General features: G+C 49.3%; 1 protein-coding gene across 2 annotated transcripts; it reads right to left on the bottom strand.

Annotated features, from left to right (window-relative positions):
• Window positions 1–1,138: 1,138 nt before the first annotated feature.
• Window positions 1,139–12,537, bottom strand: Trim45 (tripartite motif containing 45). 2 transcript variants are annotated; one of them, XM_041637802.1, is made up of 6 exons: window positions 11,748–12,537; window positions 9,313–10,046; window positions 7,614–7,743; window positions 6,735–6,849; window positions 4,746–4,872; window positions 1,139–3,583 (listed from the first exon to the last, which is right to left on the bottom strand). In XM_041637802.1, the coding sequence occupies exons 1-6, from the start codon at window positions 12,233–12,235 to the stop codon at window positions 3,435–3,437; spliced, it is 1,743 nt and encodes a 580-aa protein (XP_041493736.1). In that variant the 5' UTR covers window positions 12,236–12,537; the 3' UTR covers window positions 1,139–3,434. The 2 variants fall into 2 exon arrangements, with proteins under 2 accessions (XP_041493736.1, XP_041493737.1); XM_041637803.1 differs by lacking the exons at window positions 1,139–3,583; window positions 4,746–4,872 and adding an exon at window positions 5,030–5,072.
• Window positions 12,538–17,313: the final 4,776 nt, after the last annotated feature.

The following is a 17,313-nucleotide window of genomic DNA, read 5'->3' as shown; positions in this document are numbered from 1 at the left end:
TGTTGCACAGTTACTCGTACATTAATTGAAATATATATCAAGCACCTACTATGTGCAAGGCTTTACTGAGTACTTCATTTGTAAAAGGAAGCCAAGTCAAACAGGAGCCTACTTCCCTGAGGCTAAGCATCCGGTAGGGGAGATGAGGTGTCAAGAAGGTCTTGTCACCTGGTGTCGAGAGCTGTGGTAGAGGACCTTGTAGCTGGAAGGGATCATCAGAGAAACTGACCTGTGAGACTTTGAGGAAGTGACGAATGCCTTCTCAGGATGTAAGAACTGGCACACAGTGGGACTCCTCTTCCTCTGATCTAATTTGCCATACTCTTCACCCAGCCACTCCTGCCGCAGGGACACATCCCCTGGTGTCCTGTTGAACAGTGGCTTCAGGGAGGTTAGAGGATGGGTGGGCTGGCACATATACGGGTGTTTATTTTCCAAGATGACAGTGTCCCAGAGGACGGCCTTTGCCCTCAGCTCTAACAGCAGCTGCATCACTGATATCATAGAGCTGCGTCTTGATGTTTCGGCATAGTTCAAAGCTCTGAAGCACACTGTACCGTAGAGCAGTCCCTAGAGCCTCCACTTCCTCTCTCCTTGCCAAGGAGTTTGGGCCTCTTCAGACCGCTCGGACTGTCCATGGATCTTTCGATTGTCTGGGTAGTTGGATTCCATCGAGCTAAGACCCTAGTGTACAAGCCAAGCCAAGGAAGAGCCGCCCTCCTGCCACCCCTGGAGCTTTCAATATTGTTAACAGAATTGTTGCCAGCAATACTGCTGAGTGACCTAGGTATTGGCCAGGGCCTAGATGGGCCCTGGGATCAAAATTTCCTCTAGTGATGCAGCTTCACCACAGAAGTTAGTCCGGTTGTTGCAGCCTCGCCAAGGGAGGCTCGTGAGCTTTGCTGCAACATTCTGCACTGCCTCAGAGACACCTGGGAAAGATGATGTAATCCGAGAGCCTTCATGGCCTAAGACTCCCTAAACGTCTGAGGTAATTGGAAAATTCAAGGCTGGTCCCTTGGGTGCACAGAATTTATCCAGCAAGTTTGATAGAAGGTTAAGACATTTTCCCAAGTGGTATATGGTTAAGTCATGAAAACATACTAAGTAGAGCCAAACGGAAAATTCTACAGGTTTTTGTTGTTATTCATTCAATACACTATTGTCTCTACTTTGAGCCAATATCTGCCCCGCATGGGAATAGTACAATTACTAAGTCAAGTCCCTGCCCTCAGGGAGCTCAAAGTCTCCAGGAAGTATATTATACATGGCAGACAGTGATGAAGCTGTGCAGGGTGAGGTCTTCTCCTGGGTAGGGTGTTGCTGTTTTATACAGGGCAGGTGGCGAGCTCACTAATAGGATGGAGCTGACGCTAGAGTAGAGCGGAAACTTGGAGAAATCAGAGTGAATCATGAAGGTTTGCATCTTTGAGAAGGGCACGTCAGACAGGACCAGTGACTGTAAGAGCTCCAAGATAAGACTGTCTGAGTCTGAGGAACACCCACCAGGGTCACCATGGCTGGATAGGGGACAGCAGGTGCTGACCAGAAAGAGCATGGATCAGACCACGATGGTCATACATGGTAACGGGAATGAAGCATTGTATGCTGGCTTTGTTCTGAGTAAGATGGGAGGCCACTGGAGGGTACTGAGCGGAATGATGGGACATTTTGAGAGGCTCTCTCCTGGGGGACATAGTAGAAGGGGGAAAGGCAGAAGCAGGGTGGTTAGAAGACAATGACAAACCTTTTAGTTGGGAAACCTTGGTATCTCAAACCCGGACAGCAGCAGTGGACGTAGAGAGCAGTGGGTGCGTTAAGGGAAAGTTGGTGGCCGTTCCTGTGGCTTGGATGTGTGTGCACACATGATGTTTCCAGGCCTCCCAACCTAAGGACAGAGTGGTGTATTTGAAGTGCAGGGGAGGACTACAGGAGAAGCAGTTTGGTGATGGCAGGCAGGAGGAAGTGACAGCTAGACACTGGGCGTCATTTAAATGTGATGCTTACTGTACACACAAGGGGAGATGTGATGTGAGCCATTGGACACAGTTATCTAGAGAGCAGACCTGGGGCACCGAGGAGTCACTGTATGAATGGTATCTAAGTGACAGAATGAGGTCTTGGGAACAGGAAGGAAAGGGACGAACTGCTCTTCAGCTCTCCTGGGGTACAGAGGACAGGGAAAGGCAAGGATGAGCAGAGGAGAAGGGAAAGGAAGTCAAGCAGCAGTCTGACCTGTAACCACACTAGATGCTACTAGGCCCTGAATCCCCGTGATTCTGCCAGGCATTCCTCAGGGAGGTAGGAGTGCGGCAAAACCAGTATCTCAAAGTAGCGGTGGTTCCGCTCAAGAGACATAAAGCGTGAACAACAATCAACAACCTTGAAGGTGATGGGCGGCCATGTTTTCTGGGAAAATCAGATTTGGCTTACAGAAAGGGGCTAAAGGAAGAAACTTAGTATCTTCATGTCTGTAACTAGTGTAGCAGCTCCAAGAAGGAAATGTATTGTGTGGTGACCTCACAGCTGTCAACTAAACATGTCACCTCCTTGGCATTACTCAAGTGACCACTCCAATGAGTCACCACTTCCTAAGAAATCTTTCGGTAATTATATTTAATATGTGCTGAGTTTACTGCTGTAAAAGAAGCCAAGGCTCCCAGAACACACAAAGTGTATGCGTGGAAGACCTTGGCGGGGCTGAGGCCATGCTAAGTCTTTTTCCCAGAATTCTTAGCTGCTAGGGTGGACCTGCAGAGTCAGTGCTTTCGGCTGGATATAGAGACACAGCAGAAACTCTCCACTGTCAGAGCTGTGAGGACGGAGGACTCTCCAGCATCTGGTGTAAGAAGAACTCAACAGATGGGTGAGATCTTTCCACACCATCCCTCCTTATTAATGTCTACCTGTGTAGCCTACAGATGAGTCATTACACAGATTAGCACCCAGGCTCTTAGCTAAATAACAAAACGATGTTATAATTGTCACAAACCATGGAAAACCATGGAAAAACCACTGAACGGATACTAACAAGGGACAAAGGGTTTTCACTCTCTGCGAGAAGCACTTAAATTCTAGCTCAGGGATAAACCGAAGAGGTTGTAATACAATGGAAGGTAAGGAGAGAACATCCTCCCTGCTCCGTGATCGTTATGTTCCCACTTTGATACCTGTATGAAACAGAAAGGAGCCTCCTGTGGAGCAGATCATCAGCCCGCCTTGAAGAGCAGTGTAGTGGTGGCCCACACTCAGCCACACACAATAGACGAGAAGCTCACATATTCAAAAAATCCCACTTAACTCTTAGGTTAGAGAAAGCACTTTGTCCTTAATTCTGTCAGTCTCTTTGGAACTCCTCAAGCTCTTCGGTCCTCCGCACATCTGAGTAATGCTGCCTTCGGGTTTACCGAGCTGAACCTGTACCCAGTACGCTGTCAGAGGGCCACGGTCCTAAGCAGACTCCTCGGTGCGCTCTGCCCACCTGGGTATGTGCACTCAGACTTCTCCAGGAACTTCCCACAGCAAGACCAGTGCGGACGACCTGGGTGTCCTTTGTGTCCATGGCCACAGCCGAGGTACCCACCTGCATGATACAAAGGGAGGGAAACACCTGAAAGTAGAGCCCAGCTCTTGCTACACAGGTGAAACCTGGCAGTGCTCAGACTTAAGCAGTGACGAGTTCTCCGAAGGAACTACCCGTTTCGTCCACTGGAGCCAGAACTATCGAGGCATCGTGGCTGGCCAGGCTCTCAGAACTGTCCAATGTGCAGCCTGAAGATGATCTAGCTCGCATTTGAACTGTTAAATGAGCTATTTGGGTCTTACCTACATGTAGTGAGTGACATGAAGGGTAGATCAGTGCAAAAGAAGACAGATCCTGGATTGATTGCCTAGGAGGGCACAGAAGCCCATTTTGTGGGTCACTGTTAAAGATATGGTGTAACTTCTTTATTATTTTATGTATGTGAGTGTTTTGCCTGTGTGAATGTCTGTGTAATGTGTGCCTGGTACCCAGAAGCCAGAAGAAGGCATCAAATCACTTGGATTAGATGTAATAAACAGTTGTGAGCCCCCGTATGAGCACTAGGAATTGACCTTGGGTCTTCTGGAAGAGTAGCCATTACCCACAAGATTGTCTCGTCCCGGCTCCAGGAGAAAATAACTTTTTTTTTTTTTAGTTTTTCGAGACAGGGTTTCTCTGTAGCTTTGGAGCCTGTCCTGGCACTAGCTCTTGTAGACCAGGCTGGCCTCGAACTCACAGAGATCCGCCTGCCTCTGCCTCCCAAGTGCTGGGATTAAAGGCATGTGCCACCACTGCCCGGCTTAGAAAATAACTTTTTAAAAAATATTTGGATCTCTTGCCTGGAGATCCTGACTCCCCGAGAGTCAGAAGCTGCTCAATCATCCCTTCCCCTAACCCTCCTCATTTAAGGTTTCTTCATGATTTGGGGTTGGTCTGCATTCCACAGTGCTCAGACTGCTAGAACAGGTGCAAACTGAATTGGAGAATCCCACAGAGAAGCGAGAGGTCTGTGGATTGGTCACAAGGCTTGTGTACTGTGAATTGTATCCAGAAAGATGGCAGAACTTTGAACCCTGTCATTTCAATTCAGAGCAAGCAGCTTACTGTGCAAGCTCCTTGTCCTGCCTCCGCACGTGAGGCTGGACTTCTAGAACACCCTGCCCAGTAGCTGTGAGGCAGAGAAGGGAAGGACCCTTGCAGCTGCACAGGCAAGCGGGCTTACCTGGCATGGTACCTCCGCAGGCGCAGCGTGCAGTTTTCTGGCCTCCACTGGAGCAGAAGGTGCAGCAGTGAAACACCCCTTGATGCGGGCGGTGCTTTCTCCTCACAGTCATGGTGAAGGGTGAGCCCTGAAGGGTGCAGGCCAAGAGCAGAGAATGGCACCTCAGGTATCAGCGGGGTGCGCTGAACGCCAATCGGTGCATGACAAGCAGGCTCTGAGTCACAGGAGGGACAAGGATGCAGGACAGAAAGGTATCTGGCGAGGGACTTCTCGGCTGGATGGGACAATCCAAGTGCAGTGAGACTTGACTCAGATGTGTGTTGCCTTCTGCCATGCAGCAGAGTCACGACATTACACCAGGGCACTGACTGCATCTCCTAAGCCTCTGGGCACTGAAGACAGTTCCATAGCCTCATTTCCAGTGACATCTTAATTAGCTCGGGTCTGGCTCAAGCTGGATGGGTTCTGCCTCCCTCGAGCCCCGAGAGAAGTGGGAGTGGAACCCCCCCCCCCACACACACACACACAGCCGTCCTGACTCAGGTTTTTGTGTGACTGACTGCAGTCTTGAGGCGTCTCGTGGGTAGTTACTAGGCTGCCACAGCCACAAGCTAGGACATGCGCAGCGCTTTCTGCAGCTTCTCAGCTACGTGTCTCCCAGCGCTAGCCCCTTCCTTCCCACCTCTAGACCCTGGACACCACAAATCTGTCTGTCCAGCCTTGTATTGGTGGACTGTTAGGGTACATGGAAGACAGAAAGGTTTAGGATGTGTGACTAATGAGTCTCAAGTTAGGAACTATCCGCTTTTTCTTCAAGGATAACTTGAATTTTAATTTCTCTCTTATGTTAAACATAAATGCTTATTAAGTGTTGTAATTTTCCTGTACCCATGTAAGAGCCACATCATCTGTGGAAGCCTGGTATCCTAGGAGACTTCCCAATGTCAAAGTCGCCCTCTTCTGAGGGAAGATCCATAGCCTGAACCTATGAAATTATGAGCCAAAATAAACCTTTCTTTTTGCTAAGTTTATAGCTCTGGTATTTTGTCACAGTAATGGGAGGCTAGAAAACATGATTTTTCTAAAAATGAACCTGGTGGCAAATATGACTGGCACATCCTGTAATTCCTGAAGTGAGAGTGAGAGGGTCAAGGGTTCAAGGCCAGCCTGGCTAGACAGTGAATTGTAGACCAGCCTACAGATTAAACAATATTCTGTCCCCCATCTCTACAACAACAAAATGAAACAAAACAAGCCGGAGTTTAAGGAATAGGCTCAAATTCCCATTTTGGATACAGAACTACTGACTATCAGGGCAAGACTGGTCTGTCTGAGTAGGCTTTGGAGAAAATTGAAGTGAAGTACACAAAAACATCCAGCCCGTTCCCGACATGATTAGATCAGCAGTACTGGCACTGAATGTCATCCTACTGCACAGGTCACATGGTTAACGTGGCCACAGTAATGCCGATGGCCATCACCACTGCTTTCTGGCTGAGGGAACAATTGCTCCAATATCAGCAGAGATTTGAAAACTTCCTAAACCAGGAAGTGTTATACCTACTTGTGGGGGGATTGGAGTCACGGTACGGCACACGTTTTGTGCACTGATGGTTAGGCAGATAATGACTGGGCAGACAACAGGAGGAGACATAACCCTGCCTACTGTGGCCCACTCACAGTGTGGAAAGGTTGAAAACTATTGAGTGTGTGTGTGTGTGTGTGTGTGTGTGTGTGTGTGTGTGTGTCTGCTAAGGGATTCCCCTGTGGTCAAGACATCTTCTCTGGAATAAGACTCCCCACAGACTAACCAGGAGAATGAAGTGCAGAGTACTGCCAGCGGGTGAAACAGCGGGTGGGGGATGGGCTATGAGCACCCTCGACTACAGAGTCGAGCAAGGGACAGTTTATGTCATCCCCGACGCAGCTGGTCCTGTGAGAGACCTATGAGAGCTCCTGGGCTGACAGCCAGCGTGGGGCCTTCCTCACCTGCACGTGCTGCTCTCTGATGCAGACCCACACGGTATAGACTCCAGGTTCCTTGGGAGTGAAGGAAACATTGTATGATCCATCCTTGTTGTCCTGGACCACCGTTCTGACGGGGCTGAAGGAAATAAGAGTTCAAAGGGCCGTCCCCTCTCATGAGGCTGCTCCAGATGTCCCCACCTGAAGCTGGACTTCTGTGGCATTACATTTCCTACACCGAATATAAACTGTAAATGTCCCTCAAGGTGCAGGTAAGCAGCGTCAGTTCCACCCTGGCCCGACATCCTGAGAACCTACAGAGTGCTCCTGTCTTGTTTTTGCGGGTCTCTGTTGTACTCCCTGCCTTGTGGCCCTTCTCCTTACATCAATTACAGGGGGAAAAATATAAACACAATCCTAGGTCAATTTAATGTGAAAATACTAGGTTTAAGAAAGGGTACAGGGTCTCAGTGGTTAAGAGCACTGGCTGCTCTTCCAGAGGTCCTGAGTTCAATTCCCAGCAACCACATGGTGGCTCACAACCATCTGTAATAAGATTTGGTGCCCTCTTCTGGCCTGCAGGCATATATGCAGAATACTAAGAATACTGTATACATAATAAATAAATCTTTTTTTAAAAAAGGTACAATTCTGTTACACATCAAAAAAAATTTTTGTCCATTTCAAAGTTTGGAATGAGGACAGTCTGGGGGCAGTGGGCAGCTATGTTGAGAGAGAAAACTGAGCTAAGCCATAAAACCTACAAAGGGGACACATTCGGCTAATCATTTTCTCATGACATTACGGAATCATATGATGAAGGGGTCCAGTTACATCTACAGTAACTCAAAGGCCCTGCTTTTTTCCTCACTGCCTACTACACATGGTAAGTTTAACACACACCTGTCTTTCTTATCTTTGGGGACGACCGCGACCTGGACATTGTCTCCTCCCCGGCCCATGCTCTCTCCCGTGGCATCCTTACAAAGCAGGGTAAAAGATGCCGTCTGCTTCTCTCGAGCTCTGTGGAGATCTGCAAAAGACAAGCAGTGCTCACAGCTCAGGCAAACGGAGGCGCCACTGCCCCCAGTCAGACAACAAAGCTTGTGCTTCCTAGTAACTAGCCTGTTCCCTCCGGCCTTCTAGGCCATACTGATGGGCATCCTCCTGGAGGCCTGGGTACGTGCTTTGTGCAGCTGCTCTTGAGTCACACGGGAGTCTTCATCTTAACCCTATCCCTAAGGAAACTGTGAATATCTAGGATTAATCTAGGAATCCAAAGAAAGCCTTTAGACCTGTAGACCGGTATCCTCAAAACTACCTTCTGCAAGCCCCAGGTCCTACTAGAAGAGGAAGAGGATGCTGCAGTCTAGCTTGCTGCTTCCCCGCTGTGTAAGCCCTTGCAACTCAGAAACTACTGCCAAGGCATCGGGGGCCACCCACTGGCTACGGTCTGAAGGCCAGCATGCAGAGGAAACCAGGTTTCTCAGTCCCAGGTTATGAATTACAGGGCATTGCGGAGGGGCCAATGGAGGGTCTAGGAAACTCGTGAACTTGTATGTGTGCCCTTCTTAGTGGGTCCTTCTGGGAAAGGCCATTCTCAGAGGGATCTGTGACTTCTAAAGAGCTAGAAATTACTTGCTAAAGTAAAGGCAACTCTTGAATACAAATTTCCCATCAGGATTGATCTGTGGAATATGTCTAAATAACACACTTCTCTTAGGATCAGAACACTGGTAGAAAGGAACCATTTCTAGCTGGGCCTAGTGATGCACCCTCTAAACCCAGCACTCAGAGACAGGTAGATTTCTGTGAAACAGCCTATTAGTCAGAGCTACCCAGTAATACCCTGTCTCAAACAAACAAAACAAAAGGCCTCAACCTATCAAATTCTTTGACATACCAATGATAAAAAGTTTGTGTGATCTAAATTGGTAAGGAAGAAAAGAAGGCGTGATTTTATTTTCCTCGTTGCTCTGTGACCCTCAGCATTGCACCCAGGCACCAGGAGCCACCATGTGTGTCTCTGCCCAGGCAGATTTTGCCTTGGCCTGGTCAGATCTGTTATCTCCTGTGGGTGTGGTCAGGCTCTACCACCCCAAAGCATGGTCCTTACGGTTCTCGGGAGCTTCTGCTTTTCTGGAATGAAACAGGCTCAAACCTCACCCCAGTACTAACCGCAGCCCACCCAGACCAAGCCAGGGGGAAGAGCAAGGCTGGGAACTGCTGCCTTTCAAATGAGTGTGCTTCTCCCCTTGGTCACTGGTCAGAAACAGAGTGCTCCTAGAACAACAAGCCTCATTCTTTTTCCTTTATGACACATAGTTTCGTATAGCCCAGGCAGGCTACAAACTGGCTATGCATCCAAAGATGTCCTCAACCTTCTGATGCTCCTGCCTCCACCTGCCGAGAGCTGGGATTAGAGGGACATGTAGTCACAGTTTTATGCGGTGCTGGTGATCAAACCCAGGCTGTGTGCCAGGTAGGCAAGCATTCTGCCAACTGAGCTACACCCCCAGACAGCAAGCCACAGTTCACCAGCCTCTAAGGATCATATCCCTGGGCACTGTCCTCTCAAAGTCAGTGGGCAACACGTCCCTACCTTCTCCCTGAAGGACACATTTAGCTGGATCAACTTCTTTGGTGTTAATGGCCCCGTAGACTTCATAGCCCCGGCACTGGCCGGCCTTCTCCTGAGGAGAGAAGCAGATCTTATCGTTCACTCCCGGGCGGGCGCTGTACTCCACTTTGTTCAGCTTTCGGAGCCGTTCGACCACCACCCCCTTGGTGATGAGGATTTCTAGGTCTGAGCCGCTGGTCAGCAGGTGCTCGGTGAACTCCACCCCGGTCCGCATATCAGCCAGCAGCTGTTCCAGCTGGGCCTTCTGCAACTGCAAAGAGTTTTCCTTCTGGACCCGTATGTCATCCAGCTGCTTGAGCAGTCTGTCCCGGTGTTCCTCGATGGCTTTGATGTAGCCCTCGGAGAATGTCCGGACGTCGCCTGCCACAGCATCCACTCGCTCCTGGAGGCCACTGTTCATGCTTTCAATCTGAGCCAGGGCTTCCTCCAGGGCCTCCACATGGGGCTGGGTGCCTCTCAGGAGCTCCCGCACAGAATCTCCATGCTTGTGGATGACGTTGCTGGTGAAGTCGTAGGGGTGCTCCCGGTGCTCCCCAACCACACAGTCCCGACACACCGGCTGGTCACAGAGTTCACAGAACAGCCTCAGCTCCTCCGCAGGGTGAGCAGGACACAGGATGGGCTTTCCAACCCGACTGTAGCCTTTCAGGTCTTTCAGGTCCACCACGGTATGATACATCGTCTTCTTCTGCCGCCTGGGAAGAAGCAGGACATGAGGGAATCACTCTAGAGGGAGACAGTGTGGCAAAGAGGTTCTAGGAGTTAAACAGATTTGAGTCATATCCCTTAGAACGTCTAATATCAAACTATAGGATCCTCTTTGCTTCATTATTTTTTCATCCTGAGCCCCGTGCCTATCTGCGGGCTGTCGTTTAGAACACAAGACATGCATACTTGGACTTAGCTTGGGATAAATATTCAAAAGGTACAATGCTGAGACCACGTTCTGAGAAACTCTCACGAGTTTCATCTGGAGAGATGGCTCAGAGGTTAAGAGCATTGCCTGCTCTTCCAAAGGTCCTGAGTTCAATTCCCAGCAACCACATGGTGGCTCACAACCATCTGTAATGAGGTCTGGTGCCCTCTTCTGGCCTGCAGACATACACACAGACAGAATATTGTATACATAATAAATAAATAAACAAACAAATATTTTAAAAAGTAAGAAAAAAAGTTAATTTGTGCTAAGTCTGAAGAGCCACAGCCCACTTCCTAAAGCACAGTGGAAGGCTAGTACCAAGTGACAACCATGCCAGATGGATCTAAGTTGCAAAGAAAGCAGGCGGCTGGCTCTGACAAGGCCGTGCCTTATGTTTAAGTAACATTTCAGTAAAGCACTTCCATTGGCCAGCGCCTACATCACATACACTGGCAGGCCAGGCGTTCCCTCCAGAGTCATGAGCATTAGGAGAAAGTGAAATCAATGGGCACTAAAATCCAAGCGCTCTTTAATTCCTCTTTTCTATAGCCTCCTAGGGGACGCAGGGAAATCCCTAGGACCACGCACTGACTGCTTGTCGAGTTCCTTGGTGACATTCCCGTCAACTTCAAGCGTCCATGCCTATTCTGGTCCAAGTGTGGCTGCAGAGATGTGTCAGCTGCTGAGCTGGCAACGTGACAGTTGTGGGGATGATCGCACAAGTTCAAAATAGGGAGCAAAGACAGCTGTTGTGTTGGTAAGGCCGGAAAACAAAACTGCGCTAGGTTAATTTGAAAACCCTGTTTAGGGGTTTTTGTTTTGTATTTCTATTCTGATGCACTAGAGTGGGATGGAGAAAAGGGGACAGAGAGTAAATGATCTAACAAAATTCATTGCGTGTGATAAACGACAAAATACCCCAATTAGCATCTACCAGCCTGCTCTCCTGGTACAGAGGTATGAGCTAAGGCACAGCTGGTCAATACCTATGGCAAGAAGGTGGCATGCATTTAGGAAAAAGAGAACAGAAGAGCCAGGTCTGAATTGAGGACTCAGTTCACTTACACTCTTACCAGCTATGGGAATTTGGCAAAGCACAAAATAATGCTGAGTTTCTGTTTTAATAAATAGGGGGTGAAATAAGTGGCTGTCCTTCTGTAAAAGAGATCTTACAATGATCAGATGAGACGGAGGGCAAGGTCCATGCCAGCACGGTAATCCTGCCTCTCCAGCACCCATTGCGTATTCAACAGAGGAGCAGCTGGTGCTGGAACCCCAGTGTGCTCTGTAAACTGAAACCTGTGAGGCTGTACTAACTAACTTGCACGCTAGAGCTTGTGATTGCACGGTGTGTCGTTTTTGCCGTTTGACAGTGTCTGAGAAAGCCTTCCTTTTGACCTGCCCACCACGGGATTTGTGCCTCGATACCTTTGCACCCCACTCTTAAGCCACAACAGGTGGGGTGTTCCCTCTTTACCTATGAGCCTGGCAGCAGAAGTGGCAGAGATTGGCCTTGCAGGTCTGACACCTCTTCTCTACTTCTCGGTCGCTGCACAAGTCACACACCAGGCCCTGGCCTTCCCCGCGCAGACTCTCCAGCATCACGTCATTCATGGCCAGGTGGTCTATCGTTAAAGCCTTCACTCCACCCAAGGGCAGGTCCACCTGAGCATCACATACCGGACAGAGGATGCCAACCTGCGGCTGCAAGCTGCGTGGCTTGGGTTCCTGGAAGAGGGACCCCTCGGAGCTGGTGTCTGAGTCACCCCCACGTATGTCCACTACTGAGAACGGTTCCAGCTTTTCCAAACACGTGGTGCATACTGTGTGCAAGCAAGGCAAGAGCCTGGGGGCTTTGAAAAGCTCCAGACAGGAAGGGCAGTGAGTCTTGCCTGAGTTCCCAGGTGCGTTCGCATTGGGGAGTTTGTGCACGAAACCCAGAAGCGGCTTCCTGTTTTCTGACATCTTTCCCACGTCTGTACCCAGTATCAGAAAAGGCCCTGGGGAGTCCTACAGTGCAGGGTAAATTCACCCAGAGACAGAGTTCCCAGAATTTGAACAGAGAGCATGTGGGCTCTCGTGTTGCCAAATAAAAGGGCAACCGTGAAGAGCGTGCCTCTGAGGAACCATCCACAGAGCTACTCCGGATTTGTGGCTGGGCCCTTCCTTTCCACTGCATCCCACACCAGACACGTCCACGCCCTCCTCAATCACCCAGGACGTCCCCCCTCGCAAGCGCTTCTAGATCTAGTCCCCCAGCTAGTCCTGCAACCCCACCCAGACCCCTGCATTTCGTGTCCTCCACGGCCACCCCCCCCTCCCGCCCCACTGATCCCACCCCCACCACGCGACAAGCGCCCTCGCCCCGGGCGATGAGGTAGAGGGTCCTCCGGCTCTCCCAGGGTGCGGCGCCGGCGCTGCCGCCTCCCTAGGCTGCCCAGAAGGCCCTAGAGCCGTCGCCCCGCCTCGCACCAATCCCAGCCCATGTAGGCTCCGAAGAGTCCAATCACCGTCCAAGAGGGGCGGGCTTCGCCACTCGGACCCACGCGGCCCTCCAGAGTGACATCACTGCCATCCAATAAGCTCAGCAGGTTCCACATTCTCGCCTGGTCACTCGGGCGGCGGCACGAGAAGGACCAAGAGATGGCAGCAGGAAGGGCCGGGATGAGGAGCCTGGGAGTGAGCGGCGTAGTGTGGTCGGCGTCACCATGTCACGAAGATGAGTTCTGGCCACCAGAGCGGCCTCAGGACCTTTGAAAAAGCCTCGCTGAGTGCCGCAGAACGGGATCCGCCCCAAACTCAGATAGGGTTCTCCCATTGGTGCACGGTACTGTCAGTCCGCCGAGGTGTAGCCCGAAGCATGCTGGAACTTGTAGGCGGCCTCTCCTTGGCTACAGAGGCTTCCGCGAAGCAGGGAAGACCCTGCTAGGTCTCTTTCGCCGTCTTCTGAGCATTTTTTTTTTTTTTTTCTGTCCTGGGATCCCTCAGGTCTAGCCTGCTCTGTACCAGAACCCCCGCAGCTGGCTAGCTTCTGGCATTTTCCATGGCAAGGGAACCTCCGGCTCTGGTCCAAAAAACTGAACGAAACGTTTATAGAACAGTTGCCCCTTGGAGCTCAACTGAGTTTCTGGGGTGCTAGCCGCTTTTAATTCACCGGCCCAAGGCGGGAGGGAGCATGTCCTAAGAGTTTAAATACTTCTCAATCAGAATTCCATAGTAATGGAAGAGGGTGTGGGACGATGACAAGCAGAGCAAGTTTGGCAGCTGTTTTTACAATCAAAGGGGCTCCTGACTGGTCACAATGGGACAGTGGAGCATGTCAGTGAGGGACAAGGCCTTTGTAGGCCCGACAACTTTGTAGTTAGGAAGATGGATACACCTGGTACCTGACCATTATTAGTTCTTTGTCTCCTTGAAGAATCTTGCCTGGAGTTTCAGATTCATTCTTGTGGTAGCTGCTTCCTACTCGTGGGCGTTGAGACCTTGACCTCTGAATTCCAAAAATGGTACGACAGGACTCGTTAGCTGCTACTCTTCTCATTCTCCAGTAGCATAAGCCTCTGTCTCGGTGCTTTCCTCGTTTACAACCTTCCTTTGGTTTCAGGGACCTCTTTATTAGAGATAAATACTGTATTCCTGCCGTTAGAATTTATTCTTTTATGAATTATGGACTCTAGAAAGGGCCCCAAACTGTGGAAACATTAAATTTTAAAAAAAGAAGGATCATCCGGCTATTTCTAAAATATGTTGGGTTGGAGCTGTAGCTCACTGATAAGAGTGTTTGATCAATATGTATGAGGCTCTGGATTCTCTCTCTAGCACATGTATGTGAACACAGACACACACACACAGACACACAACCAAAAATAGTCTGGTTTTGTCTTTATCGTGAGAATCTTGAGATCTGGCTCTAACTTTACAGTAAGTAAAATATATCTGTAAATGACTCAAAAGCCACTTTCTTCCTTTATTGTTTTTTTTCGAGACAGGGTTTCTCTGAGCGTGTCCTGGAACTAGCTCTTGTAGACCAGTCTGGCCTTGAACTCACATAGATCAGCACACCTCTGCCTCCCAAGTGCTGAGATTAAAGGCAGGCACCACCAATGCCTGGCTATCAAAAGCCACTTTTATATAAAAGTCACATGACCCCCCAAAGTAAGATGCCTACGTAGGTCCTAGAAATGAAAATGGCCCTTACCTAGACTTGCCAGCCTTCCGTCCTCTGCACTGCCCTGGCCGAATCTTCTTGCTCCTCTCCAATATCCTGAAGCAAATGACAAGAACTCTTGTGGACTTGGCTTTGCTGTGTTCTCTTGCTCTGACCTTTGCCCTCCTTGATGCTTGGCTATGCTTGGTTTCATCTCTTATTCATGCCATATCACATTTCCCATAGTGGGCATTCTAACTTCTCTTCTTTGATAACTGCTTTATAATTTATATGCGTTGTCTCATTTAATCTTCTAACAGCTTCTGAGAGAACAGCCTGGAAGAGGTCTAATTTAGGTCCACCTGTGCTAACATCTGGGACGGAGACACATGATGTCATGTCTAAGATTCTGCTGCAGTCACCTCTACCCTTCTCAACTTCTTACACATCAAATCCCTCACACGGAGCACCTACCTGCCTCCCGGGGAGGGAGAAAATGGGGCCATCTGGAGAACATCTTCACAGTCTACCAAAAGTCTATGCCTCTGCTCTGCCTCTCTCAGGACACTGGTTGCCGTTTTGATCCTGCCCTCTTCTGCCTCTCCTTATTTCACTGACACACTCAGGCAGCCCTTTTCATGTTCTTTCTACCGAGGGCCATGACCGAGTCCTGCAGGAAAACTCGTCGTCCTTCGGTCCAGGACCCCTCAGCTAGTTAACTTAGGTGCGTTTCTTCAAGTGCAACCTTGGGTCAGTCTTCTCATCATCAATTTCTTCTTTCTCCTTGTGTGCAGATCATGAGGGACGATATTGTCGGACATTTCTCAGTACTCGATCATTTTAGTGTTTGCCGTGCTGTGTGGTGGAACTGCTTCCATAGTCTCTGCTGTTAACCCCCACCCCTCCGCTTTGTTCTGTAGCTTTCCCATCCGTATCTCCTCTTAAAGAGTTGAGTCCCAGACCTATAATTCCAGTGCTGACCGATCTCTCCCCCAAGTGTTTGTCTTTAGTGTCTATTGGAACTTAAGTGTCTGCTCCAAAGTATGTTCCCATCCCTTAGTCCCCACTTTGAATGTTTCTGGGCTTCTCTACTCTGGGCTTCTCTCTTCATTACATTCTGCCCTCCAAATTGTCACACGCCATTCTCCGACAGGATGCTCATCCTCCCAGCCTGAAATCTCATTGTCCTCTTGGCCTCCTTTCTCATGTTCCAGATCCAGGCTGGCATCAGTTTCTTTCCATTCCCATTGCCAACACCTTACTGCATAGACCATATCACTCTCACCACATTAGTTTCTGGATGATTCTTTTTATTATTATTATTATTAAATGTCTTCTTTTTTAAATGTTTTTTAAATATTTATTTATTTATTTATTATGTATACAATATTCTGTCTGTGTGTATGCCTGCAGGCCTGAAGAGGGCACCAGACCTCATTACAGATGGTTGTGAGCCACCATGTGGTTGCTGGGAATTGAACTCAGGACTTTGGAAGAGCAGGCAATGCTCTTAACCTCTGAGCCATCTCTCCAGCCCCTTCTGGATGATTCTTGACTTCCTCTTTTAGAATAGCTAATTTGATCTTCCAGGTTAATTGTAAAGCCATGCCAGGCTTTGTTGACTGAAGCTTTGTGTACTGAAGTCAGAAAGCCAAGAAGAGAAGATGACCTATCAGGAGATCAGGAAGGCCAGGGAAGGAATGTGACCTATCAGGAAGATGACCTATCAGGAGATCAGGAAGGCCAGGGAAGGAGATGGCCTATTGGGAGAGCAGGAATGCTGGGTCTGACGCTACTTGGTTCATCCAATAGATACCCAGTGAACATGTAGACAGGGAAACAGGTTCTGGCGGACTTGCCTTTCACCATTACATCTGCCTTCATCAGTCACTATCCCTCTACCTCCTTGATTTCTCCTGAGACCTCCAATCTGAAGCCCAGCCCCATCCGCTTCTGCCTTCATCCCCTTCTTCCTGGTGGATCTTTCTACGGGCTCATACTCATGCTTCAGTTTCTCCTTCAGTTCTATGCTCCTCAGCCTCCCTTTTCTCTTCTTGCTAGCGAAGAGTCTGGAGAATAGGGTGGCTTGGATAAAGTGTGTCCCATAGGCTCATGACTAAACACTCAGTCATAGCTGGTAGTGTAGTTTGGGGATGTTTGGCAGCTTTGAGTTGGTAGAGCTTCCCTGGAGAAAATGGCCCATGGGGCGGGGTGGGCCGGGACAAGGCGGCGTGTAGCAGGGCAGGGTGCTTCGAGGTTTTATAGCTGGCCCACTTCCACCATGCTCTCTGCTTCTTGATTTGCCCAGATGTGAGCAAGCAGCTGGCTGCTGTATTTCCTCACCACGATGGACTACATCTCAAACCGTGAGCCCAAGCAAATGCTTGCTTCCTGTGCGCTTGCCACCGTGAGAAAGGTAACATAAACATGGTCTACGCTTGCTCCTCGAGTTCTTCTCCTTCATCTTTACCCCCAATGTCGTGCAGGCTGGCATTTGCTGTCAACGTTCCTCGGAAACAGCCCTTTTACGAATGGCTCTGGCAACATGCCACGTGCTCCTCTTCAATCTTCTTTGCCTGACTTTGCTGTCGGTTAAAACGCAACTTTCTGAAGCTTTCCCTCCCTCTCCCTTGCCCTCTGACCATCCTGTCTTCACCCACGGTGCAGTTTCTTCTGCTTAGCCCTTCAATGTTGGTATTTTAGTTGTTAGCCCCACCTCCACCCTAAAGCCTCCTCATTCTCCCTTGATTATTATGGGACGGGGAAGAGTCTAGAAAAAGCATTAGTCTAGTTCTTTCCTGTGGACTGGGTTTTGTTTTGTTTTTTGTTTTTTGTTTTTTTGTTTTTTTTTGGTACCACCATCCACTTGTGAATTCAGAGACTGGATGGTGAAGGA

Source organism: Microtus oregoni, unplaced genomic scaffold (genome assembly GCF_018167655.1).
Source record: "Microtus oregoni isolate MIOR12 unplaced genomic scaffold, Mior012 000054F_ref0000373, whole genome shotgun sequence".
NCBI classification, from domain to species: Eukaryota; Metazoa; Chordata; class Mammalia; order Rodentia; family Cricetidae; genus Microtus; species Microtus oregoni.
Note: the sequence above shows the minus strand (reverse complement) of the source record. Positions and strands in the feature narration are given on the sequence as shown.

What these genes read in the sequence shown, in the direction of transcription:
- Trim45 (XM_041637802.1), bottom strand. Translation starts at nt 12,235, where the DNA reads ATGTCAGAAAACAGGAAGCCGCTTCTGGGTTTCGTGCACAAACTCCCC. An exon ending in TTCTGCTGCCAGGCTCATAG is followed by an intron (nt 10,047 to 11,747) that starts GTAAAGAGGGAA and finishes GCTTCTTCCCAG; the next exon opens with GCGGCAGAAGAAGACGATGT. An exon ending in CTGCGGAGGTACCATGCCAG is followed by an intron (nt 3,584 to 4,745) that starts GTAAGCCCGCTT and finishes TGTATCATGCAG; the next exon opens with GTGGGTACCTCGGCTGTGGC.